Here is a 27982-nt window from a genome sequence, read left to right as displayed (position 1 = left end):
ATCTACCTGCCACCAAGGAGAATGTAATTTCACTTCCTGGGTCCTCGTCCGAGGCTTGAAGCCTGTAGATACAAGCCTGATTAGGGGCATCGGTAGGCACCACAGTGATGTAGGGATAGACCGGCATGGTCCACACTGGAGGGTCATCGGCATCCTGGATGTCAAAGGTCACTACCAGAGTGTCACTTACTTCTGCAGATTTGGGAAGAAAAAGAAAGAATTCAATTACTATGAATTTAGGGAATGGTCAATCTAGGGAAATGATAATTGAAATAGAATAAAACTTACATGCCGAAGCTTGTATTATTGTATAACCACTGCACAATCTGATTTCCTTGTGAGACAGATATGTTCAAACCACAATAACATTCAAGCTCTTTTTTATTAGTTGGTTGTAAAAATAAATGTCTTTCGAAATGCAAATATGAAATGCTGAAAGCCGAACCATAATACTACTATATTAAAGCATCTCTTTATATGGTATTTATCTTTGGTGATGTCTCTTTTTTATTCAGTTTATGGAACATAATATTAATGAGAATTTAGATTTTGTGAATTTAATGCTTGATTTCAATGAACATGTACACTTATTTTGGATTAAAACCTTTATCAGTGTATCTCCCAACAACAGACCTGTATATTTGTAAAACAATACAACCTGAAGTGTATGGGAATTGTTTGTATACAGATGACCAACTTCCTTTGACTGTCAATACAAAAGGGTTTTGGATTAGGCTCAAATACTGCATCTCCACATAAAGGTTGCATTGTCACCTGAGACTTTAATACATAATGTGTGTGGGAATATGAACCACAGGGGGGGGGGGCATGGGTGAGCAAGCATGGGCCATTTTTATCCCCCAACAATCACAAAGGTGACAGATTTTAACAGCGCTGTGTTTGGTGTCCATTACATGAAAAGATGTCAGTTTTTACAAAGGTTACTGCTTTTTAATGTTTGAAATATGTAATGAGTCTTTCAATTGTTTGTACTTTGTATACATGAACAATTCAGCCATTTGGCTGCGACTCATGTTTTTAATAAACCTTGAAGTGAATTGCATTGAAAAAGATCTGATTCAGTTGTATACATCATGAGTAGCCTATTTTGCTGTTATGATTTATACAATGAAAGCGTACCCTTGCCTGTTGGCAAAAATGTATGTTCATGTATTTGCATGTACATTACCGGTAGGCCCTAAGGGTCACTCAAATTTTTCACAGTGCCAATCTACAAACAGGAAAAATGTAGAAATTAAATGGATTGATATTTTTTTTGTGGCAAATCGAAATAAGTAATTTTAGGGGGTCGATAACAGCGATAAAAGCAACATGAGAAAATTGTTATTTTTGTGTGTTGTAAAGGGGGAAAAGGTAATTATGTTTTTGGAGTAGATCAGTCTCATACTGCAATCTTTTCCTCCATGGTCCATGAAATGCAAATATTTGGTATTTATGTTTTACATGTATTGTAGATTGTAGTATTAATTACCATGAACAATTGGGAAATTGATTCATGAACTTGATTTCTACAGAATTCTCTGTACTGAACATTACACAGACATCAGCAGGTGGCAAGTTCAAATATACAATACACCCCCTGCTGCTTCAATAACTAAACACTAGAGTCAGAGGTTTCAGGATGCAAGTCAAACTCAGCTACATGTATGCATCATTTGCGTTCACTGCATACTCGAACGTGCACACACACCCCCACATCTAAAGCCCACATCCACACACAAAGACCCTATACACATTCAATCCACAGGTTCACCAGTATAAATTTTCACAAAAAGCAGCAGAGAACGGTTCTGCACCGCACTGTAACTCACAGCATCGTGTGGTTGAAAGGTGAGTCAGTCTTGCGGAATGCAGACAAGCATTGCGTACACATGTACATTGTACCGGGGAGTGTGTGCATAATGGAACCGCACCTTCTTTTTCTGCGACAGTCATAGTTGGGTGCACACAAACAAACAATCCTTTCAAACATTAGATGAGATCCTTGACAAAAGAAAAAGCCACTGCTGAGTCCTCACTATGACTGTACATGACAGTCTATAGGCGGTTTCAAACCGCCTCGATCACAAGAATCCCCGTTAAATTACGAGAACTGTTTTCGGCTAAAAAATACCCGTTAATTATTCCTGCATTCACACCGCCCCGAAACACATCCTTCGGGATAAGTTCCCGAAGTTACGAGCATGCGCATTATGGTCTGATAAGCAGGCAAGGCGCGAAATTCAAAATCACTAGCCCAGCAGCCACCCACGCCGCCGCGCCCAACGACACGCTGGGCTAAAAGTTCCCGTAATTTGCTTTCACATCGCCAAAATACCTGCGACCTTGGAAAAATCCCCACGAAAGTTCTCGTAATTTCGCCAAGTACCTACTATTTAGCGGGTATTTTCTTTCGGGGAAATTACGCGTAGTTTGCTTTCACATTACCAAAATACCTGGTATTTTCTGATCGGGGTAAATTTCCCGATCAGAGAATACCTGGAACTGGCGAACTTCGAGGCGGTCTGAAACCACCTAATGTGATTGTATAAATTTAGAATTTGACAGACTATTGATTTTTCTGGTATGCATCTGATTTGGGGTTGGGAAAATGGGGAAATAAAACAGCGCGTTTTATAGTGTTACGAGCAACAGTGATGAAAATGTACAATATAACATTACAAAAAAGAGGAGAAGTAATCAAGAATAGGTGCCTTTTCTTCAGAATGGTATCTTCTTGTAACTTCCTTTTTTTCCTCTTTCATATATCTTTATTATTATTATTGCTATTTTTATTATCTTGATTTTTCTTAGTTTTTAAACCAAAGATTTTAATTTATGATTATTTTTGTAAAACAAAAAACATTATTCAATAACCACAACTTGAACAACTTGTCAGTGAAAGGAATAAAGGAGGAGGTAATTTATAGAAAGGGAGAAGGAATTTTACATCAAAAGATATTTTTAAAGAGTCACGGAGAACTTTGTCATCGTATTGGAATGCCTTTGTGTACTCGACATATATCTATCTGTGTTCTAGTCCATACACAGTCATGTCTTGTCCTTCTTTATGAGCTTCTTCATCAATAAACACATAGTGGGTAAACATTGATAAACATTTGATGAAGGAAAAATAAGTGTGTGTGTACGTGCACGGGACATGTTTATGAGACTTGACTTGTCGACATGCTGTTTAAAAGTTTTTACAATAAAGTAAAAATATGAAAGAAATGTTTCAGATTTGATGAAATCCATCACACAAAGTAATGAAGATTTTTCAGTTTTAAGTTTGTGACATCCCTACAGGCTGCTCTCCTTATCATTTGTTTTAATCATACATGTAAATGATGTATGATTTTCTTTAAAGCATTATGAAATAGTATGCTTCATTGATTATACATGTACCTCATACATAAGTAAAAATTTCAAAAAATAGTATAGAATTCAAATGAGATGATGCATGCTGGAAAAAAAAAACATGTCATCTGAGAGCAGCTTAAAATGAAAAAATGAAATCGCATCAATAATATACTAGAGAAATCACTTTTCTCCATCTTATTTTCAAATACTTTAAAAATAAAATTGAAAGATCCTACATGTGATGTTATCAATTCTGTTGATTTTTGTGTTGATCAATTTCTCACTATTTCTGCTTTTATTTGCACAAATTGTTATCAGGGTTCATTCCCTTCAGAGTGATTCATTATCATCAAGTTCCTTGTCGAAGTATATGGGCATCTAATGAGTTCCAGTTTCCTAATACATGTACATGTAGCTACTTTATCAGTAGTCACTTTTGCAATTTCTATCTCTATGCTATTGTTAGCAATTACAAAAGGATTAAAGCTATATTGTCAGAAAGGGGAAAATGTACTGAAAATAATGATAAAATCCAAAGAAAAATATGTGGTGCTGTTAATGAATAAAAGTTGTTTAACTTGGGTAATCATTACACACTCTAAATTGGCAACAAGATGATAATAAGTTAATAACAAAATCAGTTTTAAAAATGCAAATTGGTAACTTAATTCTTTTATCATAAATTTGCACTCACGTTACATCCACATTTTGTTAATTTATAAAAAAAAAAAAGAAAATTAATGAGTGTTGACATTTTGAGAAGCCAAAGAAGATAAATTTTAAACTACGGAAAGCTGTGTACATGTACTGTACATCTAGGATTATTATGCGCCCATGGATGAATTATGATATCATTCCAGCCTTCCCAGGGCTACGATGAGCAATTACCACTGACTGCGAAAGGGATATAGTGATCATGCAAGTTAATTATCAGACAAAGAAATGATGATGATGACATTAAAAGGGAAATGAGATGTGACAAACAGACTGAAGGACTTGACCGTTTAATAAATCTTTGATACACCTGCACAGCCTGTCAACCTACATGTATGATAAGTCCAATCTCAACCCGTTTATTGAGCATCTTGACTCTGCATTTTCTTTTTTTTTTTTCTTCAATATTTGGTTTTGCCCCCCCCCCTTTCAGAGCAGAGGCTTATAATGTACATGAGTGTATAATTTCTAAGTCATTCAGACTTAGGAGTATATTACTGGATATTTTTTTTTACAATACTACTAAATGAGTGTTCAGCTCATTCATGAAATAATGTAATTATTATGAATTATTTCATGTAATAATTTTAACTTTGATAGAATTTTCATTATTAATTTCATACATGTATACATTGCACTATTTGAATTGAATTTATTGAACTACCTTGATATTGGGATTAATTGATTTGTTTTGGGGGGCGGTGTATAATGTATAATTCATTTGCACAATACACCCCAAGTATGTGTAGTTTGTCTCTGTACATATACATGTAGATACACATGTACACTGTACAGTATGTACTTATCTCCATAAATTGGTTGTTAATAATCAACCAATATTTGTTTACTTTTGTTCACATTCTCTCATATTTGAATGATAATGATGCTGAACATTGCTTTGATTGTAAATTTTCTTATCAATTCAGGGACATGAAGGAATTCTTATTTGATAAAACAAGCTTATTTTGAACTTCATGTTTCTCATTCTATTGTGTTTGTGTTTGCCTGTTTACATGTACATCCAAAAATAATATATATTTCAATCAAATTTTTCATTTATTGTACGTACATTTTTTAAAATTCAAAATTTGTTCTTATACCATTCTGAGGAATCCATCTCCTATACATCAATTACATTTTTCATTTAAAAAGGTACTGTCATCTTTGGTTGCATAGTACATGTAGCAAGTGTTGATTTACATGATTATCTTAATTACTTCCTTTGTCAGGAAACAATTGATTTACACGCTTTCAACGCAATCTGTCAACTTAGATATTTAAAGAGAAATTCCAGTAGTTGCAGTAAACACTGATTTCATGAGAAAGTCTGTAAAACAAGGCTTAATTGTCAGTATATCAGGATCTAGATCTGGCACAGTCACATTAACTGAACTTTGTGAAATCTTGAAATCTACGCTGAAAAATGTTCACACCGAAGATCCCCAACACAGATAAGCGCACGTGGGACAATGTATAATTATTGCTTAGAGCGTCGGGCCGACGCTCTACCCGAATCCTGTGCTTGTTTGCTGATTTCTCAGAAATTACACAATTTCTTCCAGAATCCTTTGGCACATGCGTTTTATTTACAAAAACAGACACTTTGGTGGTCTTTTCATTGGATTCTGTACGAACTCATTTTGATATCGTTACCAAAACTAGCATTTACCTTTAATCTACATACTGTACATTTAGACCTACCAATAATAGGTACTGAACTCAAAATTAGATTATGTTCACCGAGTCAAACAAGTCACTTGTCCCTGAATGATTGAATGTAATCTTCTAATCCAATTAAACCAGGTACATGTAAGTAGTTCAAAATGTGGTGCAAATTGACACTGGTTTCTTGCAAATTAAGTTTCTCAGAATTATGAACTATAAAACTATCACCTGTAAAAGTACAAATAATTATGACAGTGTTGACTGCAAAGCTACACATACATGTACATGTGGGCCTAGTGTATGTACATCTAAAAGCCAAAAATTCATATTGACAAAGTTGTGCAAGTATCACATATTCTTGTTGTAATTACAGTACACAATTTTACACATGTAATTTTTATGATCTTTCACTGAGCTGCATTACTTTCACAAAATTGTTTCGCCATTAATCTTTTACACAGCTTATTGTACCGGTATTTGGAATAACTAAAGAATATACCTGTATATGAAGATACACTTTAAATGTAAAAGTACATGTAAATCAAAAGAAAACAGTGCAGCATGTACCAAATAGATATACTTTACATGTACATGTAAGCCTACAAACATGTGCTGTATAATATGTACTGTACATGATGATCACCGGACAAACATTTTTATAGGGTGGTCAACTGGTCGGTCGCAAATGACATCGTGGCTAAATATCTATCAAAAGCATAGGCGGATCCAGGGGGGGGCCCGAGGGGCCCGGGCCCCCTATTGGCGGAGCAAAAAAAAAAAGAAAAAAGGGAAAAAGAAAGGAAAAAAGGAAAAGGAAGGGAAAGAGAGAAGAAAAGAAGAAAGGCAAACATAAGAGGAGGAACATGATTGAATAAAATAACATGAGGGGAAGACTTTGAAAATAATTTTTTGAAAAATCTATTTGTTAGGATATAAAATTTTCGCTCGCGCTTCGCGCTCTTATTGTCTTTTAGGGGATTTGCATATCTTGCTCAATATGGAGCTTGAAATATCAAACTTTGAAGTCAATATAAAAAACATATTTCAGCTGGGAAATTGAACTTTTATTATTTTGTTTGATTTACAAATTGATTTTTAAAAAGTGCTCTGTCAAAATGTCTGTGTTATGGTCTGAATATTATCATTTTCTGCTTGCGCTGCGCGCTCGCAAAATTTGATTTGTCAGGTACCTATTATTTTCATGTATTCCATAAAATTCTCAAAAAGTTCCCTATTCAGGTCAGATTGTCAAAACGTATCAGCTAGCGCTTCACGCTAGCATTTTGATTAGTGAGTTATGTATATCCCAATATTAATTCTAAATCAAACTACTTTGATGACAGTTTATCAAAAATTTCGGCTCGCGATTTCCGCTTGCATTGATAGATATCATGCATTTTATGCATAATTACAAAAGAGCTTTAAATGTCCAGTTTTCAGGCCATAATATTAACAGATTTTTCGAGCTCTCATGCTTAGGAAGAGAAATAGGAAGATGTCATAATTTTCTTATGATGACATAATGCCCTTATAGAATGTCCCCGTCCTATGTTAAAACTCAAAGTAATAATAATAAAATACATCAGCTCTTTTTTAACTGTCATCCATCACGATTCACAATTTTCCCCACAAAGTGTTTGCAATACAGAGCTTAAATTGACCCTTTGTTAGATCGGAATATCATATGTTTTTAGCTCGCGCTTTGCGCTCGCTTTATTGATTTTCATGATAAGAAAGGTATATTACTTAGAATACCAAATTCTAGGTCAAAATCTAAAACACACGTTAATTCAGATTCGCAGATTGTTCTCTATTTAAATCATTATCCAGTTTCAGATCACAATATCAAAAAGTGTCTGCTCGCGGATAAATAACTTATCCTTTTCATGATTTACAAAACATGAATAGAGTGTCCAGAATTTTTCCGCTCGCGCTTCGTGCTTGCATCAATAAAGTTTAGTTTATATACTTAGAGTCCTTCCAAGATTACAAAAAGTGCTTAGCATTTCCATTATTCAGGTAAAAAAGGTCAAAATTTTTCAGCTCGCGCTTCGCGCTCGCAATATTTGAATGTTGAAATATGTAACGTCTTTATGGCTAAATGCAAGCAGTCCATAACAGGTACAATTTCGAGCAGTTCAAAACGTATACAAAAATTTTCTGCTCGCGCTCTGCGCTCGCATTATTAATGTAAGGAAGATCCCCATTTACTCATCCTTTTCATGATTTACAAAACTAAATGAATAGAGTGTCTTATTCAGTAGGTCTAAATCTCGAAATTTTTTGCTCACGCTTTGTGCTCGCATGTTTAATTATATACCTATTCTGTTAAACAAAACGTGCTAAGAATTTCCATTCCTTAGGTAAAAATGTCAAAAAATTTGGCTCGCGCTTCGCGCTCGCATTATTTGATTTTTAAAAATGTGTAACGTCTTCATGGCTAATTGCAAGCAGGTATTTAACATGACCTTTTCCATCACTCTTTACGTTCGTAGTAATTATTAATTTGCATACACATCTTTTTTTTCAGGAAGACAAACATTTCCCAGAATGTTCAAAATTTTAGGAAAAAGTGCATAAGATTTCCAAAAAATTTAGCTCGCGCTTCGCGCTCGCATTATATAAATAAGGGTTATGGTATTATACATTTATGTTTCATAAGAATAAAGCTAAAAAGTGACCATTAGGACTACCCCTTCAAAGAAACAAAAAATCCCGGCAAAAATCATATTCGAGCGGCCGATCGGGGGAAATATGGCTGAAAAAATTTCCGGGCCCCCCCTATTGGCGAAGGCTGGATCCGCCCCTGCAAAAGGGTAGTGCATGCTTATTGATTTTAATTGATTTTAGAAACAGCATAACATGTACATGTGCATGTAGTAATATTTAACAATTTTTGTTATAAATAAGGTTAACATGAATTTTTAATCAAGACTCATTTTCAGGATTGCGTGAGGCATGCCCTCATCAAAATATGATTCAAGTGCCCCCCCCCCCCCCTCCTGGACCATGTACAGGTAGATATTTCTGTTTATGTGTATTTGACAAATTCCTATTACATGTACCTTCATGTACACATACATGTAAATAATATATATACGTACTTGTACTAGCAGCCTACCGGAAATACATGTTTGGAATCGCTTCATCTCACCCGTTGAATTTTATTGCATTTCACTGGTACAAAGGTACAGATTGCAGCAATAGGGGCATTGAATTTCACTGACAGGCAGCCTCAGGCTGTATCATTTTCAATACTGCACTTGCTTGATAAAGTATTGAGTTACTATTACAGTGACCCATTTGAACTCTGTCTTCACACAAGATGAATTTAGACTTTATTTTGTTTGATCCTTTTAATTTTTTCAAGGTTATAAGTTCAGAGAAAGATGGGGGGGAGTTCTTTTATTGAATTATCAGCACTGTACAAGTTGTAAATTTCAGTTATTAAAAGCTTGTTGATTTGTAAATACTGTATCAGCAGATAATCAAGTTCATTTTTCGTGGGTGGTTAAATAATTCTGAGTACGTTTCTTTTCTGTATGATATGTTTAGAAAATATACCATTTAAACTGTTTAAACACAGATACATGTACATGTGGGTCCTTTATCTTTTGTTGAAAATAATTATGTATTAATGTGACATGCATTTCTTCCTCACTTTCTTTGATTGGCGTTATTTGACGAAATGCCATGCAATTCTGTGGAAAATGATTTCGTTAAATTTGAGTTGAGAGAAAAACTTGTTTTATTGTTTGAGTGGAGTACTAGTATGCTGATTGCTGGGGGAACTATTTGGCTCAGAATGCTCTTGGATACATACTGTATGAATTGGAGGACTATAAAGGAATAATGACAAACATTTTAAATACATCACATGTACTGTACATGTACCTTACAATGTACATGTACATATTTTTTTCATTTCCCAATTAAATTGAATTTACATGTACAAAAAATATCATGCAAAGGGTTCAATGTCAGGCCATGACATCAATACCATGCCTTATTCATAAACATGCATGAGCCCTATTCAACTCTCAATGATGAATGCCTGTGTTGTGTGTATTATCATGCTGAGCAGCGAAGCATACAGCACTTGTACAAAAGAAAATGATGTAAATTACATGTACAATGATATGGTTTGTGCGGAAGGGCTATGACACCAGGCATGCATACATGTACATGTACGTAGGCCGACATGTATTTCATTTTGCTTCATCCATCTCCACAAGAGAAGTGCACTCTGTACAATATGATTCCCATGTTCTATAAATCTACCGGTGATAAAATTCTGGTATGACGAGTGTTAACTTGGCTACATGTATGTAGTAGTTGAATGATGGGAAAAGGATGACCTCCCACACAATCAGATGCACTGCATGTTAGACCCAGTTCTCATCTACTTTCTTGAACTAGTTTCTCTTTTAATACCAGTTTGAAATGGAAACTAGTTTTACATAAGATATTGCTTTGCAAGCATTCTCATTGTTGCCATGGGAATACATGTACTTTCAGTGGAGTCACACATTTTGTGCAAAATTTGAAACCATGCATAGGTACAGAGTACTGAAGTGTGACGTCAGTTGCCATGGAGTTATGGCGGGCTGGTTCTAAACAGAGTCTCAGCTGACAATCGTCTACGACTGGCTCGTCTGAAAAAAAGGTTGCAAGCGATCAAATTCCGATAGCAGCCATTTATCCTATGAGAAACACACTTTCATTCGGCGGGTTCATTTGTTTAGAACCAGGCCACCACGACACCATGGCAACTGACGTCATTGCTTCGGTACTCTATTCTACACACAGTGTGTACTGAGGGGTGCATCCAACATTTACACTCGTATACCTCCATGCGAAGATCGCTTCCCAAAGAACGGTTGTGTCCTCGCCTACACGGTTTAACGAGGCAAAGCGGTCTTGAAAACAACATCGAGAGATGAATTTCCAAACTGGTTTGGCAGAACGATTGCTCCCAAGATCACTTTAAGCATTCCCAATAGTACACGTTAAACTGGTTTCCAATAAACTGGTACATGTAGATGAGAATGAGGTCTTACAAACTTGTCAATCTGTGGAATGCAGATGATGAGATCCTGTTTCACAGGCCTTATCAAAAGTTGGTGGTAACAAACCCTGAATTGGAGCTTCTGGAAGTTAACCAAAGTATCAATAGGCGGTTTCAAACCGCCTCGATCACAAGAATCCCCGTTAAATTACGAGAACTTTTTAAGGCTAAAAAATACCCGTTAATTATTCCTGCATTCACACCGCCCCGAAACACATCCTTCGGGATAAGTTCCCGAAGTTACGAGCATGCGCAGTGTGGTCTGATAAGCAGGCAAGGCGGGAGATTCAAAATCTCTAGCCCAGCAGCCACCCACGCCGCCGTGCCCAACGACACGCTGGGATAAAAGTTCCCGTAATTTGCTTTCACATCGCCAAAATACCTGCGACCTTGGAAAAATCCCCACGAAAGTTCTCGTAATTTCGCCAAGTACCCACTATTTAGCGGGTATTTTCTTTCGGGGAGATTACGCGTAGTTTGCTTTCACATTACCAAAATACCTGGTATTTTCTGATCGGGGTAAATTTCCCGATCAGAGAATACCTGGAACTGGCGAACTTCGAGGCGGTCTGAAACCACCTAATGACATGGTTATGTAAGATAAATATGTTGATGTGATTCTTGTCCTATCTTTACTTCACTCCTGTCAAACTACATGTAATGGTCATAAATGGGATTACCTAAATTAAATTTCAGGATTTTAATTCATAATATCAACCTGACTTCATGCAGCTACCAACAAATTAATATCTGAAAGTGAAAGTTTGTGGCTTGTAGGCCTCTATCATGTTCATGTACATTACACGTAGGCCTACATGTACATGTACTGTACAGTGTACATGTATGTAGTTCAAAATGTTAAAAGGGGTTTTTATATGTACCTGCCCGATCAGAACAAAAGAGCTATAAATTACAAGGAATTGTTCAGGCCTCAATATAATTGAGATAATTATTTTGAGCATTCACACCCATCTGAATCACATTAGCCTGCAAGACTTAAAAGAGTTAAGATTAAAAAAAAGTTGTTAGAATTTCAATTGGTTGATTTGTGATGTTATATGAGGACATTTTTTGGAGGATTTTACTCACACCTAATCACCAGTAATTTTATGATTTTTTTTCAGACTTTTCTTCAGGTGGAGTTCCCCTTCAATACTCATGACAATTTCTTGGTCTTTGCTTTCTGGTCCTACATGTATTTTACACTGCAAATTTCCCTGCAAACTTGGGAGAAATCCCTGCAAAGCTTTTGACTTCTAATTTTGAAAACTGGCCTACATGTACAGTACACACTACATTGTATTGTAATTTGCACATGTACATGTATTTCCAGGGATATTTCAATAGCTTTCACACTTTCAACAAATTAACAGAATTTTTAAACGGTATGAAAGCACACATGAATACATGTACTGTACATGTACCTAGCTCTCTGACCGTGGTTGTTTTGTACATGTACATATACATAGCTCCACCTCCATAATACTGGATCACCCCTCTAAAAATGTTATCTGTTTGCAAAGTATGACTCAACATCAGTGCTATGAGGTCTGGAACAGTGATGAAACCATGGATCCATGATGAAAGCAAGCAAGCCAATAAAACATCAATGTGAATGACATGTCACTTCCAAACAATACAGGAAAAAAGTCCGGAAAAAACCTGACACAAGAAACAAATGGAAAGTGTTGGTAGGTGAGCATGATCGGTTAAGGGTTCGCATTGAGGTGAAAATTTTTTTTTAAGGTACTTTTATCAAATTTGCTTTTAAAATAATCTTTGATATCTCAGGTTTCAAAAAACTAAGTTTCATGAAGATTGATGATTCCAAAAGTACCGGAATAGTCCATTTTATTCATGGGGGTGCTGCTACCTCTCATCACGGACGGACATTTTTACTCAAATTAAATTCACTCTAGTTTTATTGTTTTTAAAGTTACTCTAATTTGGTTTGGATGTTCTTGCACTCTGAACATTTCTCTATTATCAGACATAATATAGTAGAAAAAAAATATTGGGAACTAATTTTTTTTGGTAGGTGTTAACATTTCCATTTTGAAATTTCCGTCCGTGATGGAAAAAAAGATGAAAAGTTTTTTTATTCTTTATCAGAGTAGAAATAAAAAATAAAAAGGTTTAGAGGTATCTCTCTAAACACTGTACATTATTTTATTTGAACATGGCTAAAATCCATACATTTTATCCATATCATAAAGTCAGTCGAAAATGATCACGGAGGGACATTAATTTGATCACGGACGGACAAAGTTAATTCACTCAAATTCATTTCACTCTAGTTTTATTGTTTTCAAAGTTACTCCAATTTTTTTAATGGTCTTGCACTCTGAACATTAATCTATCATCAAACATAAATTAGTAGGAAAAAAAATATGGGAAGTAAACTTTCCTTGTAGATGTTAACATTTCCGTCCGTCCGTGATGAAATTAATGTCCGTCCGTGATCATTTTTATTAGGATAAAGGTGGTGTCACACCTTGGCGTTTTAGACAGCGTATGCCCGACGTATCAAAATTTCTCTAAAACGTCGGCATACGCTGAACTTTGATATTTTTTTTTCAACTCTGGGCGTATACTTAGCGTATTCATAACGAGTTGGACGTATACATAACGTATTAGTAACTTATATCGAACGCTTCGTTAACTTATAAGTAACGTATTCCAACGAATGCTTAGCGTTTTGCTGGCGTACACAACTTATGCCCTACGATAGCCTAACTTACGCATAGCGCGCGGCAGCGTATCGCTGACGAACACGTGTCGTAGCCTATAAAAAGGCTGCCGCTCGGCGCTGTCACACCTAGGCGTTTTAGACAGCGTATGCCCGACGTAGGAGGAATTTGGCGAATACGCTGGCGTACGTCGAATACGTTACGAGTAAGTTTTGCATACGTTAAGAGTACGCTAAAACACGCTGGTATACGTCGTCATACGGCGAGGTCGTCGAAAAATTTTGTGCAAGCACAAAATTTTTCGACGTATGCCAGCGTATGGCTCATACGCCCCGCACACGCGGGCCATAAGTTGTAGGCAAGTTACGCGATCATTGATACACGTTGACACACGTTACTCGTAAGTTACTCATAAGTCGATGTACGTCGAGATAATGTCCAGCGTACCCTAAAACTTACTTCTAACCTATGAGTAACGTGCTTTGAACGTATGTGTAACTTAACTCCAACGTATATTGACGTATGAAGACGTGCTCCGGACGACCACAAAACTTACTGAACGTGTTTATAACTTACAGCTACCGTATAATGGCGTATTGACAACGTTTATAGGAATTGGTATATAAAGGTGGGGTTCACAGGAGTTTTCTTCGGCATGGCGGTGGTGTATTGTGCGGTTATGATTTGAATAGTCGAGCGGCAGCCTTTTTATAGGCTACGACACGTGTTCGTCAGCGATACGCTGCAGCGCGCTATGCGTAAGTTAGGCTATCGTAGGGCATAAGTTGTGTACGCCAGCAATACGCTAAGCATTCGTTGGAATACGTTACTTATAAGTTAACGAAGCGTTCGATATAAGTTACTAATACGTTATGTATACGTCCAACTCGTTATGAATACGCTAAGTATACGCCCAGAGTTGAAAAAAAATCCAAGTTCAGCATATGCCGACGTTTTAAAAAAAATGTTGATACGTCGGGCATACGCTGTCTAAAACGCCAAGGTGTGACAGCGCCATAACCGCACGATACATCACCTATCAATACCACCGCCATGCCGAAGAAAACTCCTGTGAACCCCACCTTTATATACCAATTCCTATAAACGTTGTCAATACGCATTTATACGGTAGCTGTAAGTTATAAACACGTTCAGTAAGTTTTGTGGTCGTCCGGAGCACGTCTTCATACGTCAATATACGTTGGAGTTAAGTTACACATACGTTCAAAGCACGTTACTCATAGGTTAGAAGTAAGTTTTAGGGTACGCTGGACATTATCTCGACGTACATCGACTTATGAGTAACTTACGAGTAACGTGTGTCAACGTGTATCAACGATCACGTAACTTGCCTACAACTTATGGCCCGCGTATGCGGGACGTATGAGCCATACCCCGGCATACGTCAAAAATTTTTGAGCTTGCACAAAATTTGTCGACGACCTCGCCGTATGACGACGTATACCAGCGTGTTTTAGCGTACTCTTAACGTATGCAAAACTTACCCGTAACGTATTCGACGTACGCCAGCGTATTCGCCAAATTCCTCATACGTCGGGCATACGCTGTCTAAAACGCCAAGGTGTGACAGCGCCTTAATGTCTATGGACTCAGCTTTTTATTCTTTATCAGAATAGAAACAGAAATAAAAGTGTGTAGAAGTATTTCACTGGACACTGTTCATCATTTTATTTGAACATAGCTAAAATCCATACATTTTATGCATTTAATAAATCAATGAAAAATGATCACGGACGGACATTAATTTCATCATGGACGTACGAGTGAAATACTTGTGGAAAGATTCATATATGCAAATGAGAAACTTTGCTGAGCAGATTATGAGTTTAATTTTAGCTTCTAATTGCAGTGAAAAATGGCTCTGAGAATTATTCAGAACTCAAATGGAATAAGCCTACAACTCTTCACAATTTTTTGTGATATCTTTGTTTGGCCGTTATTGGGGCTATATTGTTGTCAGGAAAATTGTTAAGCATTATTGGAATGCAGATAGAGTTGAAAAGCTGCATGTACATGTATATGCCAAAAAAGCGGGAAACAAAGTATGGCAAGAACAAGTCCAAAGCTGTAGATTTCATCAATTCAAGCTTGCAGAAAGTGATGGAGAAGAAGTAGAATGCAATGCATAATCTGATAGGCAGAAAAATCAATTTTTCCATGTACAAACTTATGGTTTCACAATGCTTCTAACAGAACATAGGTTTGTGAAAATTACATGAATACCTTTTTTCGAAGTCCATTTTGGAGCTAATTTTAAGCAAATCGCTTATCTGGTAAACTGAAAATGCATAAAGCTTGCAATATAGTGTTTAGAAGTTAAGCTTTGGATTGGAATATCAATTTCAATTTTGGATTCGGTCAGGGCCTAAATACATGGGGTGTCTCCGCTTTATATGCAAAAGATGGATTTAAAGAGAGCCCCTGACAAGTGTTGATCCAACAAACAAGCATAAGGATCAGTGACCTGTTAATCTTTTAGATTTAGTTTTTGGACCTTAAAAAAACATCTTTGCTCTTGGAAAATTAATGCCTAAAATCATCATGATCATAAAAATACTTGTATCAACATGATCAATAATCAACTAGCTGTTGATTTTTAACCTACTTGTATTCTACACTTTAAAAAGACAATAGGGGAAGGCGGGGTAAGTTGTGACACTTTTTGCATTTTGCACGTTAGAATTGATATGACTAGTAATATTGTAGAAATAAGTACCTTACCTTTAAATTTGATTCTTGGGAAATATTTTTCACCTATATATAACTTTCTACCCCCACGCTGAATGTCATTGTGACCTTTGAAAAAAAAGGATGTCAAATTGCTCAACTTGCCCCATCTGTGGGGTAAGTTGTGCCATCGTCTGGGGTAAGTTGAGCCACAAAAACTATGTAAAAAATGTATGCGGGAAGAACCAGGATGTCAATTTTTCATTTAAAGTCTTTTCACTTGCTAATTCTCTATGAATACTAACATCTTCTGAAAGTAAAAGGACTGTCATGTGAATTTGCTCCTTTCTGCCTGCATATCAATGGCTTTTTACGTTTTTTTTTTTTTTATTATACAGTTGTACATCACCTATTTTTTACGTTCGATTTTGACAAGAAATGTGTTAAGAGCAATCGTATGTCTAGATTATACTGTGCGTCTAGCATAGAAATCAAGTTGCTACATCTTAAATCAAGTTGCAGCAACTTGATTGAAGTTGTAGCAACTTGATTGTGCAACTAATACTGTTTAATATTATTAAAATATGTACAAATCATCAAAACAATTGCATTTGTTTACCAAAAAAGTACTAAGAACTTTTTACAGAGTACTTCCATTGTATTTTAATTGTGTCCGTCCGTGATGTCCGTCCATGATGTCCGTCCGTGATGGAAAATATTTGCAATTCTCTCGGAAGTTTGATATTGGTTAAGAATTCAATATGCTGAACATAGAAGCTAACATACCCGAGTGTTAGGTGCATTAACAATAATTGGTCCATGTAAAGCTGTTTAGATAGAAACAATAAAAATTTACAAAAATTCTAAAAACCACATTTCTATCTTGTCCGTCCGTGATATGGCACATTTAGTGGATACCTGTGTTTGTAGGTAACCATGGCAACAAACTTTTTTAATCATTCAGCATACTATGTCCTACCCTTCACTATAAAACACAAAGGAACCTTGTTCATCTTATTCCTAATTTGTTACAAGCTTTCAAAACTTTCAAAATCTATCAAATGTCCGTCCGTGATGAACCGATCATGCTCAGATACACATACACCTGTACATGTACATGTAACATACAATGAGAGAAAAAAAATCAAATTAAAGTTAAACCGAAACAGAAATTGATAGTTCTAAACAAGCAAATTCAAATTAATTTTTCCAACTTGAAGATAGCTTTAATATGCATCAAACACCAAGTTGAAGACACAAGGGCCTCCCCTTGACATTCGCCACCTTAATGTGAGCATGGATGAACTACGTTGTTACAAAGTAACGTCCCCGCTCGCATTCTTGACATGTGTTAACATACTGAGAGGTACATAACACACAGATGGGGCCATCTGTAGGGTCTGTAATTGGTATGTAGTAGGCCTACATGTGTAGGTTACATGCTCACTCGTTATTGACAAATTGATTGGCCTACACATAGGCTACATAAACGAACAACACATCTTTTATACACAAGTAAAATGTACAAGTAAATATAGGCCTACATGTACAGGTAATGTACATATATGTGCAACATTTACATTTCATGTACATACATGTATTACCATGTAAATCCTTCCACAATCGTTAAGGGCCAAGTAAAAGAAATGTCATTTTTATAAAGAAAGTTTTATGCAAAACAATCAAAATTTGACAATGAGAATTTGGTAGCTTTCACCGATGAAAAAAAATATTACAGCAAAGCAATGAAAGTACCGGTAATGAAAGAAAAGCACCATGATCCTGCTTTTTCTACAACACCAGTAAAAGCCTACATGTACAGTGACATGCATCCTACATGTACATGTACATGTGCCTTCATTTTATCACCCATAGTCCCATATAATCAAGAAATGCATGAGGATGCAAAAAATGTTGCCAAACCCAAAGGAAAACTGTAGCTGCAAGCAGGCAGAATCCACACTGTAGTTTTCTATTAATGCGGATGATTGGAAGTGTTTATCACAGGACATATATTTCTAGTCCTGTGTATTTACACTGGCTTGATACTCGTAACAGGTACTTTGTCATTATCAATCACTGGCACACCGACAGCTTCATGGGCAGGGGAGTGCTGGCAGACTAATTGATTGCTATATTTGACATTATTCATACATGTACATGTACTGTAGTGACTGTACAGCTATTGTATTAGCCTGAATAAACGAGAAGTGATGTAATGTGCAGGTGTAGTCCAATTTCAAAGATCATTCAATAAGCTCTGCAGATAAGGATGTACATGTACTGTACTTGCAGTCTGGCTGCCAAAAATAGAAAAGAGAAATCATGAGGTACCGGTTACTACATGTAGGTATGATGAACTGTGTGACCGATGAGACATACTGTATTGTACAGTACATGTACATATCATTGGCGTTAATGACATTTGCGAACAATGTCATTTACTCATTTTGTAAATTTACTTTTTAAAGGTCAAGTCTACCCCAGAAAAATATTGATTTGAATAAATAGAGAAAAATCAAACTAGCCTCGCACAACCAAAATTATTCCCTGCATTCCATGCACAATCATGAGGGCTCTGCGTCAACTTGTATCAATACTAATATTACCCCCAAAAAAATGACTTTAAAACTGGAAAATAATTTCCCATTCATAACAAAAGGAGACAAAGGAGCAAACCTGATTGCAATACATTTGTAGTCCACACAGTACCAGGCAGTGTCATTTTCTCTCTTGGGAATGCACACAAATAGTCAGTAAATCCTCTCTAGAGACAAAAACTCTTGGGTATTAATTAAAAACTCTATAGCATTTTGAGATGTATGATGGAATCTACAGTGTATGCTGCAAATGTTATTTGATAACATGGCATAGTTATTGAGATGAAAATTGACAAATATAATTTTAGAAATTTCCTTGGACAGTGAGCAGTTGTAATGTACATGTATGTAATTTTATCATAATCTGTCCATAAAACAACTACAGCATTCCATCTTGGAAAATTGCATCCATTCACACATCTCTGACATTTGGTTTCCTCATAGATGACTTTACCATACACACCACAGAGTAATTGTGGCAAATTGATTTCATCAAAACTCGAATGTACCATCTGGAACTTAAAGGAATAATCGGTACTACATTTTGCACATTGTGTACTTGTAGGAATGTACTTCAGCCAGAGTGAAGCATGTACATGTAGGCCTGCCTCCCTGGACAGGATGCCTATTAAATGCAGCAGCAAATAGACTTTAACAAAATTTATATCTTTCAACAAAAAAGGAATAAAAGCTATGGTAAACATTACACAATGCAGAATAAAGACATACATTGTAATGTAATGATCATGTACCGTAACCGGCACAAATACATTACATGCATGTACATGTATATACCATAACAAGCATATAGAACAACAATTTGAATTAAAAATATTGAAAATAAATGTAGTCAGGTCATACATGTACATGTATAATTAGGCATCCAATTAAAATTTTGTTTTGCTTCCGGTGATGTTTTAAAGGATTTTCTGTAGTTTAACATGTACCGGTACACTGTAATGATTGATTAATTTTGTTGACTTTTTAATTAATTCATTTATTTATTTCTGTTGTGGGGTGGCTGAGAAAGATAAATAGATAATTTGTTATTTACCTTTTTTTCCTTATTGTCTGTACAATTTCATGAAATCAAATGACAATATAATTTATTGTATAAAAAACAAACAAACACAAACACGTGGAATACCTCTGGCAGTTTTGCTTGCATTACGCTGTTCAAAATAAATGTAGCAGCAGAGCTGACTATCAAATAATTATTCACAAAAAACACCATTCATATGATAGTAAACACTATATTAATGACCTTTGATCTTGATCATTTGACATAAATGTCCATGTAAGAATGTTCATAACAATATTATTGATACCTGATTACCCTTTTGTCCTTGTTGCATGAACAAGATCAATTAACTTTCAGTTATCAACAATAACCCCAACATTGGCAAAGTTCATTGACCTTACATGTACATGTATGTAAATGATCTTTGACCATGGTCATGTGAGCTGAAACTAACACAGGGTGTTAAATGATAAAAAAGATCCATAAAATTTCAAGGTTATGATAACACTTATACAAATACTCCAAACATTGCCAAAATTTGATGACCCTATGATCTTTGACCTTGGTCATGTGACCTGAAACTTGCACAGGATGTTTTAGGGATCCTTGATTGCTCTTATGACCAAACTTGTGATCGTTATTTACTTTGGTTTGTCGCAGTTCTAGTTTCCAACAATCCCAATTCCTAGACTCTTAGCAGGTCTCTTGACTGCTAAACCAAAATAAATACATGTACATGTATCCTCTTTGAATTTACATGTTTCAAAGTGAAAACACAGTTTAATTCTGGTTGGTTAGTCATACTAACTATTGCTCTCCTGATTCCTGAATTTAACCTCACAGACATGCCAGCGTCTATTACATACATGTACATGTATAACACCCCCAGGCATACACCCGAGTGAAAGACTTTTAATAATTCCTTCTCCGTTCTCTAAGATTGGCCTTGATTTCCCCATAATTTGCCAATGAAAGGTCGCTTTAAGATATTTAATGTTGACGACGCTGTCGTCGCCGCCATCTCCGCCGCCACCATTGGAAAAGCGGCGCAGGCCTATAGTCTCGCTCTGCCATGAATGCAAGACAAAGATGGTAAATGTAATTTCTGTCTTCCAAAAGTATATATTTGATATACATGTATACTTTTGGAAGAGAAATTCATTAGCTTACCTGAATGAGAAGCATTTGTTATCACCACGTTAACTATTTCCTGAGGAATGGCGTAAGATTCATAATTTATGGTTTCCAACAGCCTAATTTCTCCAGACATCTCATCGATGGAGAACTTCTCATTGGCAGGAGATCCCATGGCATAACGCAGATCAGTACCAACTACGGTTATGGTGTGGACAACAACATCCACTTCTGTGGACTCTGGAAGATCTACAGATTCTCCAGGAAGGACGTCACGTTGGACACGAACATGGACCATTTCCACAGGCTCAGCAGGAGGAAACAACATATCATTCCCATATGCATGAAACTGGTTGGTTGACTCCTTCACTAAGGGTGGTACCTGGTTGTTCGCTGTGACTACATCAATAAGAAGCTCTGCAGTAGCTTTGGAAAGATCTAGATCTGAAGCCACCATTTCCAGATGATATTGTGAAGTTGTATCCATGTCGATGGGAGCTTTGGTGAAGATGTGAACTCTGCCTTCAGGGCCGACTTGAAGCCTGAAATCATCACTATCCTCTCCAGCTAGCTGGTATGATATAGGTTTTGTGGAATTCACCTGGAGATCATCCAGGCCCACAACTTCTTGGTTTGCTTCATCACTCTCGAGGACATATCCTCTATACGACTTCTTTATAAACTCAAGAGAAGAGTCCTCAACATACATATTCAAGAGGTCGTCCCATGATCGATCTCTTAATGTGTGTCTAATTTTGAGAGCAATGTCACTATTCGCCAGGTGCTTCAAGGAGTTCTTGACTTCCAAAGCACCATTTTCAGCTATCTGGAACAGATTGTGAATATCTGAGTCTGAAAGAAGTTCTGAACTTTGCCCATCTTTCTTTACTTCAGTCACTCTGAATCCTGGCAAGGCATTAGAAGGCACATTGATCTTAGGCAAAGTGAGGCCAATTGTTAGTTGTAATGTTGCTAATAGAAATATTGCAGATAAACACATACAACGTGTCATATTCCACCTTAACTTCACAGCCATTGTTCTTCTTTCCCCAATCTGGACAATCGTCGGAAACTTTCCTTTACTTGAAAAATCCTATTGACAACAAAAATTGCACAAAAGTTGTCCTTTAATCCTACATGTGTTTCATGACTGACACCTCACTCCTTTTGATTTCATCTGCAATAATTAGAAGGAAAAATAGAAAATATATATTATTTGCATCAACTTACTTCCAAGGTCAGAAACTACTGTGCATGTACACGTACACGTACATGTACAGTAGATACTACATATAATGTACTGCCATTCAAATATATACCATAATGCATTTGACTATTAAAAGCTGACTAATAAAAATGAAGGAATGTCAAAGAGAGAGTGGTATTCTGATTATTAAACCTACATGTAGGATTAACCCCATTCTAAACTAGAATTTAAAACTACACTGTACACTTCTATGGAATGCTGGCTTAATAAATCATATTTCTTCCACACTCGTGGCAATATACATGGACATGTAATGATCAAATAATTCATTACAATTTATATATTTTTTTTCCTATTCTTCCAATTTCACGACTCGATTAATTCTTTGCAAACTTTATGCAGAAGCATAAGAATAATTTTGTTTGGTGAATGAGTTCACAACTGGCACTCCATAATATGGTCTAAGTTAACCCATTTTAAACTAAACTATGGCTTTCAGAATACCGCCCATGTAGTTTATAGGGGAATCCAACATTGGTCATGAATGGTGTGTGAGAGAGCAAACAAAAAGGAAAAAGGAAAACAGAATGTTGAGACTGAGAGTTTAAAATAAATTGTAATTAAGCAAAAAAGAAAATTATGATTATTTTGATAATAAAAAAGATCAAAGCTTCTCAACAAGCATCGGGAGATCATCAGTTTGCAAGCAGATATCATAAAATTTGAGAAAAACATGGTAATGATCGATTATATCCTATTTCGACATAAATATACCACCTTTTGAGCCTGATCTTTTGTTTAATCATTCACAAAACTTTTTTTGTGAAGTTACATGTAGATCCCTTGTTCAGAAAGGTTGTCTACAGTCATGCAGCAAACTAGCACTGTGCGAACTCGTTGATCAGAAAAGAATTTCAGATCACAATACCTGCAAAACCTCTTGACCTACTTAACATTTTTGTCAATAAGTTTTTAGTCTACGATCTTACCATCAATTTAGTAGCTGATACTTTGGAGAATTGGTTTTGTATAAAATGTGAATATTGAATTTCTCAATAAATTTTTTTTAAATGTCCAAAAAGTTTGGACACCCTGTGTACAGTGAATCATATGCTGTTTTTGCCCTCTGTTACATGTTACTATTAGGCATTCATTGCTCTTTGTAATATACGAAACTAAGTATTTGTTGGTATAGCATATTTTTTTCTTTCTCTGTAGTGTTTATCTTTAATCATTTTTAAGGTTACATGTAATCTCTAATTTATTGGGCCAGGTAATAAGACCACATACACCTTATTGCAAGACAGGCACATGCTGCGAACTCTGTCATTCAACAATATAATTTCAGCCTAGGCAACTCTGGTATCTGATACCAATTACCAATGACATGAATCTTGAGACTCTCCACACTTCTGGAAAGCTTGTTGCAAACACATAACAGTGTTTATATTACAAAATATTGGTATATACATGTATGTTGAGTCGTTCTTTCCATAAAATGGCCATCAATATAGCTGCTAATTCAGTTCTAAAATGGTTGTAATATTTGCAAGTCATTTGGCCCGTTTAATAAGGTAGATTTACAAATTTTTTTAAAAGGTTTTTTTAAAAATTAAGGACAGGGGGCACACTTCTGTTTTGACAGCATTTTTACATTACAAATTTTAATTTTGCTTCTCAAAATTAATCTCAATCATTAACCATGATTGTACAGTAAAGAGGCAAATATACAGAGGTACATATAACATAATTTGTAAGCATACAATATTTAAACACACATACATGTAATAAAATACCAAGAAAGTCAACTAGCTATATTTTATTTTATGTCCTAACTTACAAAATAACCTAGAAAAGAAACAAATCATTTGGTTTATAATCCTGGCCAAGAGGCCTAGTCTTACATGTAGATCGTACCATATTCATGGTAACTGGTCCCCAAAATCTGCGCACTCCCCCTTGCCTGCGCACAAGCGCATCTGCACAATTCTAATAAAAAGATATGCAAATTGCAATGACCACAAACTTTACACCATGTACACATGCGATAGACAGATATTTATTTTAAAATTTCCATTTCCAAACGGTAGAAAATAATAAATGGAATCTCTGAATCATGCGTAAAATGAATGCGTGCGCAGACATGGGCCCTGGGGCACCATTGTTTTGGTCAATATGAAAATGACTAGCCGGAGTCTTTTCCAAGAAAATCATATAGGCCCTACATATTTCTTTCTCAGATTTGTATGAGATTTTTGGCAAACTTACTCATAAGATCTTACATGTAGATCGTACCATATTCATTTATCAACTAATTTTTTGTGAAGTAAAAAAAAAAAGTAACTGTTAGGGCCTAAAAAGAAATTAGGTTAGGCCTGTAGAGTCTAGTCTATGTAAAGTAAATCTTCAGACAGAAAGTCATGTGTTATTTAAAATTGATATTTAATAATATAGCTGGCTTAGATGCGCAGACGTGCATACATGGCCTGGCCGGGGGCGTTCGGGCTGCTGCTGTACTAAATTTAGGCAGGTAGAAGCCCCCCCCCCCTTCATATCACAATTAAAAATACAAAGTGACTCAAACTTAAACTTAGTTACAAGATGTACCGCCAGGCCCACACTCAGCTCAGCCACTAACCCAGGCCCAGGCCAGGAACTCAGGACCTTACGTGTTGCAGTTGACCATACTCACCTGAGCTGACTAGCGTGAAGTACTGTCTGTATGGTCAAAATATTTCTCTGAATAGTTAGGAAATCAAGCACTTACGATTATATGGATGAAGGCCTAACGAGTGGCAGTTTCCTGACATCTGGGCACAAACTGGAACCTCAAAAAAACGAAAAGTTCTCTCCTTCTACAGCTACCCCAGTCTCGATCTGCCAATTTTTGTTACGATTCATGGCCGGTCGAGAGAACTTTCCTGCTTTTTGAGGTTCCAGTTTGTGCCCAGATGTCAGGAAACTGCCACTCGTTAGACCTTCATCCATATAATCGTGGTAAGTGCTTGATTTCTGTTTTAACTATTTATTCGGAGAATTATTTCGACCATACATCACGCTAGTCCAGTGAGTATGGTCAATTACACGGTAAGGTCATCGGCTCCCGCCCGTCAGCCACCAGCAACAACCCAGCTCGCAGCGAGGCGAGAGCCGACGTCGAGCCGACACATGAGCGAGAAATTGCTGCTAGCTCCCTGAAGCTGCCGAGCGATTTACAATTCTTGAAACTGCACTAATCATACGTTTACCACCTCCATATTCACATAAATAAACAAATCAATATGTTCAATACTAAATGGTGACGCTCTTTCGATTATAATACCTGAGAAAAACTTGCCTATTTAGATTTCTTGCTATTAATATGTATTCCAAACAGGGTTCCTAGACTATCGCTTCGAAATTAACGGCAAATTGGTTTCGATATGCCGCGCGCGCTCGTCGCGTCGTACGTACGTCGAACGTACGCGTATAAAATTCCGAAGTAAAAAGTCACACAAATGATTCAGGGATGTTGTTTTGCCGTTCCATTCACCAACTTTACACCCTGAGATAAACGGGGAATTTCTCCCTTCCATCAACAAATTCAGTTCATATCAAGTCAAATCTAACAGTTGCACATAATACAGCATTACAATTCAGTGGTGGAGAACGTTTAATTTACTAAACCGCGAACTTAAACTAAAAACATGTTTAGTATGGACATTTTTTTTAACTTTCTTACAGTATGCAATGCTTTTTCGTTAGTTCGAAGTTGACGTTCAAACTATCACATTTGCAATGAATTCGTTTGATATATAAACAAACATCATTAGCCATTTAGAGAAACAGACTACCATTTCATTTGATTTCGTAGCTGTGATTTTGTGAATGAATTTATAACTGCTACCTGATCACTGATCACTGCATGGGTGGGAGGGGTTTCCCCAATAATTATGACATCATCCACCTGTGGACGTGGGAGGAGTCGTGTAATATGATAGTACAAGGAAGTACGACTCTTCCGGAAAGGGTACTCGCCCCCCTCCCTCCCTCCACACGAAATGCAAATTTATGTTTTTAAATATAATTTCTCTCTCTCTCTTCTCTCCTTTGTTTTATTTTGTCTGTGTGACTTGTGTCATGACAAAATCGCAACGGGAAAATCTCGTTTTACCCTCATGCACACAATTCAGTAGAAAATTTTGTTTAGGTCTATATTTCGTCCATGATTTTACCAAAGTCTTTTGGCACAAATACTTTGTCATTCACAATAGATCACACGGTTGAAGGAAGGTAATTCCATATTAACAATAGTATTTTTTTTTAATGTAGCATTTACAAAGTAAACTTCTCGTCATTCTTGACCCACTTTGATGAAATTGTGAACAAAGTTTCATAGGAATGGCTCAACTCCTATTATTTCCCCTATATACAATGTCGGTGCTGCGACATCAAATTCATTATGGCTTATGAGGATGGGAGTATAGTTTGTTTGTTTGCTTGAAATTTATTTCTGCGTTCCACATGTTCAACATAATACAACATAATCAATTATTACATAGATTTTACATATATATACATTTTAGACACACGTATCATTTACAATCTCTTTCTGAATATAAAAAAGTATATGAAAAATATTATTTAACTAAATTTCAGAACGAAGGAGACCGTCGTCATGAGCGACCTGCTTGATGTTGACGACGGCCTCAAGGTATAGTGGTTTTTGGGAGGACCGGATCTGATGGGTTTACACCGAACGGATCGAGATGGGAGGAATGCTGCAAGTGGAGAGGGTGCTTTTCTTTAAAAGACACATTTCAAAAATTCTGTTAAAAATCAACTAACGTTTAGTGAGTGGGAACATGGTAAACAGAAGAAATTTGAAGAAAAATAAATAAATTGGAGATAAGATTAACATTTTATAATTGTGTTTATTTATGGTGAAAAATGAGGGAATGGGTGATGATTATATTAATTTGTGTTAATCAGATGGAAAATTGTAGCTAGGCTTTGATGATTATGTTTTATAATTCAGTATTCATATTATATCAGTTTTTGAAAACTGTTGTTCCCATCTAGTTGTGTGTGAAAAAAAATATGTAAGTTTATGAGAAATCAAATCGATGAATACCCAAAATACAATACGGAAGATGAAAATCATCGTGGTAGTTGAAATAGAGATCTATTGCCACTTCCTGTGACTACAGATGTTTATTCTCTCCTAAAATATGAATGTATATATAATTTATATCACAGCGAACTCAAGCGAACGAGCGAGCATACTTTATACCGCCATCTATTGGCGAGATAATAATTGCGGCGAAAATGATTTGAGGCGCATCACTGTGGCATGGAAGGGTGTGGCTGCCAGGCGCGGATCCAGAGAAGATAGACTGCGGTGGGGGGGGATAATTTTTAAAAATCAATTTAAAAAAATGCCAGGTCGCTAAAAATAAAAGTATCTGTAAAGAAATATATCTGTATAAAGGGAGGGCTGTATATGTTTCCCCACTTTGCAGCAGTGTCATTTAAATTAGATTAGATAAACTTTAGATAAATCGATTTCTTTCATCATCATTATATTCATACACTTACTTTTCATCACCATTTTCTTTTCTTTGATTTTCTCGTACTCGATGTGAAAATTTCATGAAAAGTTGTCTGTGTTTCAAACTATTGCCTCGCATCTGATTGGATGAGAGGAAAAATAAAAAAAAAACTCTTCACGAAACGCTTCCTGTGCAGTTACATTGCGGAGTGGGCAGTATAATATATAATTAAAACTAATAATAGCAAATTCATCTTTGGCTATTCTTTCCCCAACCATCGATCCCTTTTCATGAATTTTCAACT

At 36.1% G+C, this 27982-nt stretch overlaps 1 protein-coding gene across 3 annotated transcripts in view; it reads right to left on the bottom strand.

The window, feature by feature from the left end:
- LOC447796 (G-cadherin) overlaps positions 1 to 25563 on the bottom strand; it is a 70060-nt gene extending 44497 nt beyond the window's left edge. For all 3 annotated transcript variants that reach the window (XM_041598550.1, XM_041598552.1, XM_041598553.1), the window contains exons 1-3: positions 25470 to 25563; positions 20977 to 22117; positions 7 to 192 (exon numbers count right to left, since the gene is read on the bottom strand). In XM_041598550.1, the coding sequence (XP_041454484.1) occupies positions 7 to 192; positions 20977 to 21976 (1186 nt within the window). In that variant the 5' untranslated portion in view covers positions 21977 to 22117; positions 25470 to 25563. The remainder of the gene's footprint in view (positions 1 to 6; positions 193 to 20976; positions 22118 to 25469) is intronic.
- Positions 25564 to 27982: the final 2419 nt, after the last annotated feature.

This window comes from Lytechinus variegatus, chromosome 2 (genome assembly GCF_018143015.1).
Source record: "Lytechinus variegatus isolate NC3 chromosome 2, Lvar_3.0, whole genome shotgun sequence".
Lineage (NCBI taxonomy): Eukaryota > Metazoa > Echinodermata > Echinoidea > Temnopleuroida > Toxopneustidae > Lytechinus > Lytechinus variegatus.
Note: the sequence above shows the minus strand (reverse complement) of the source record. Positions and strands in the feature narration are given on the sequence as shown.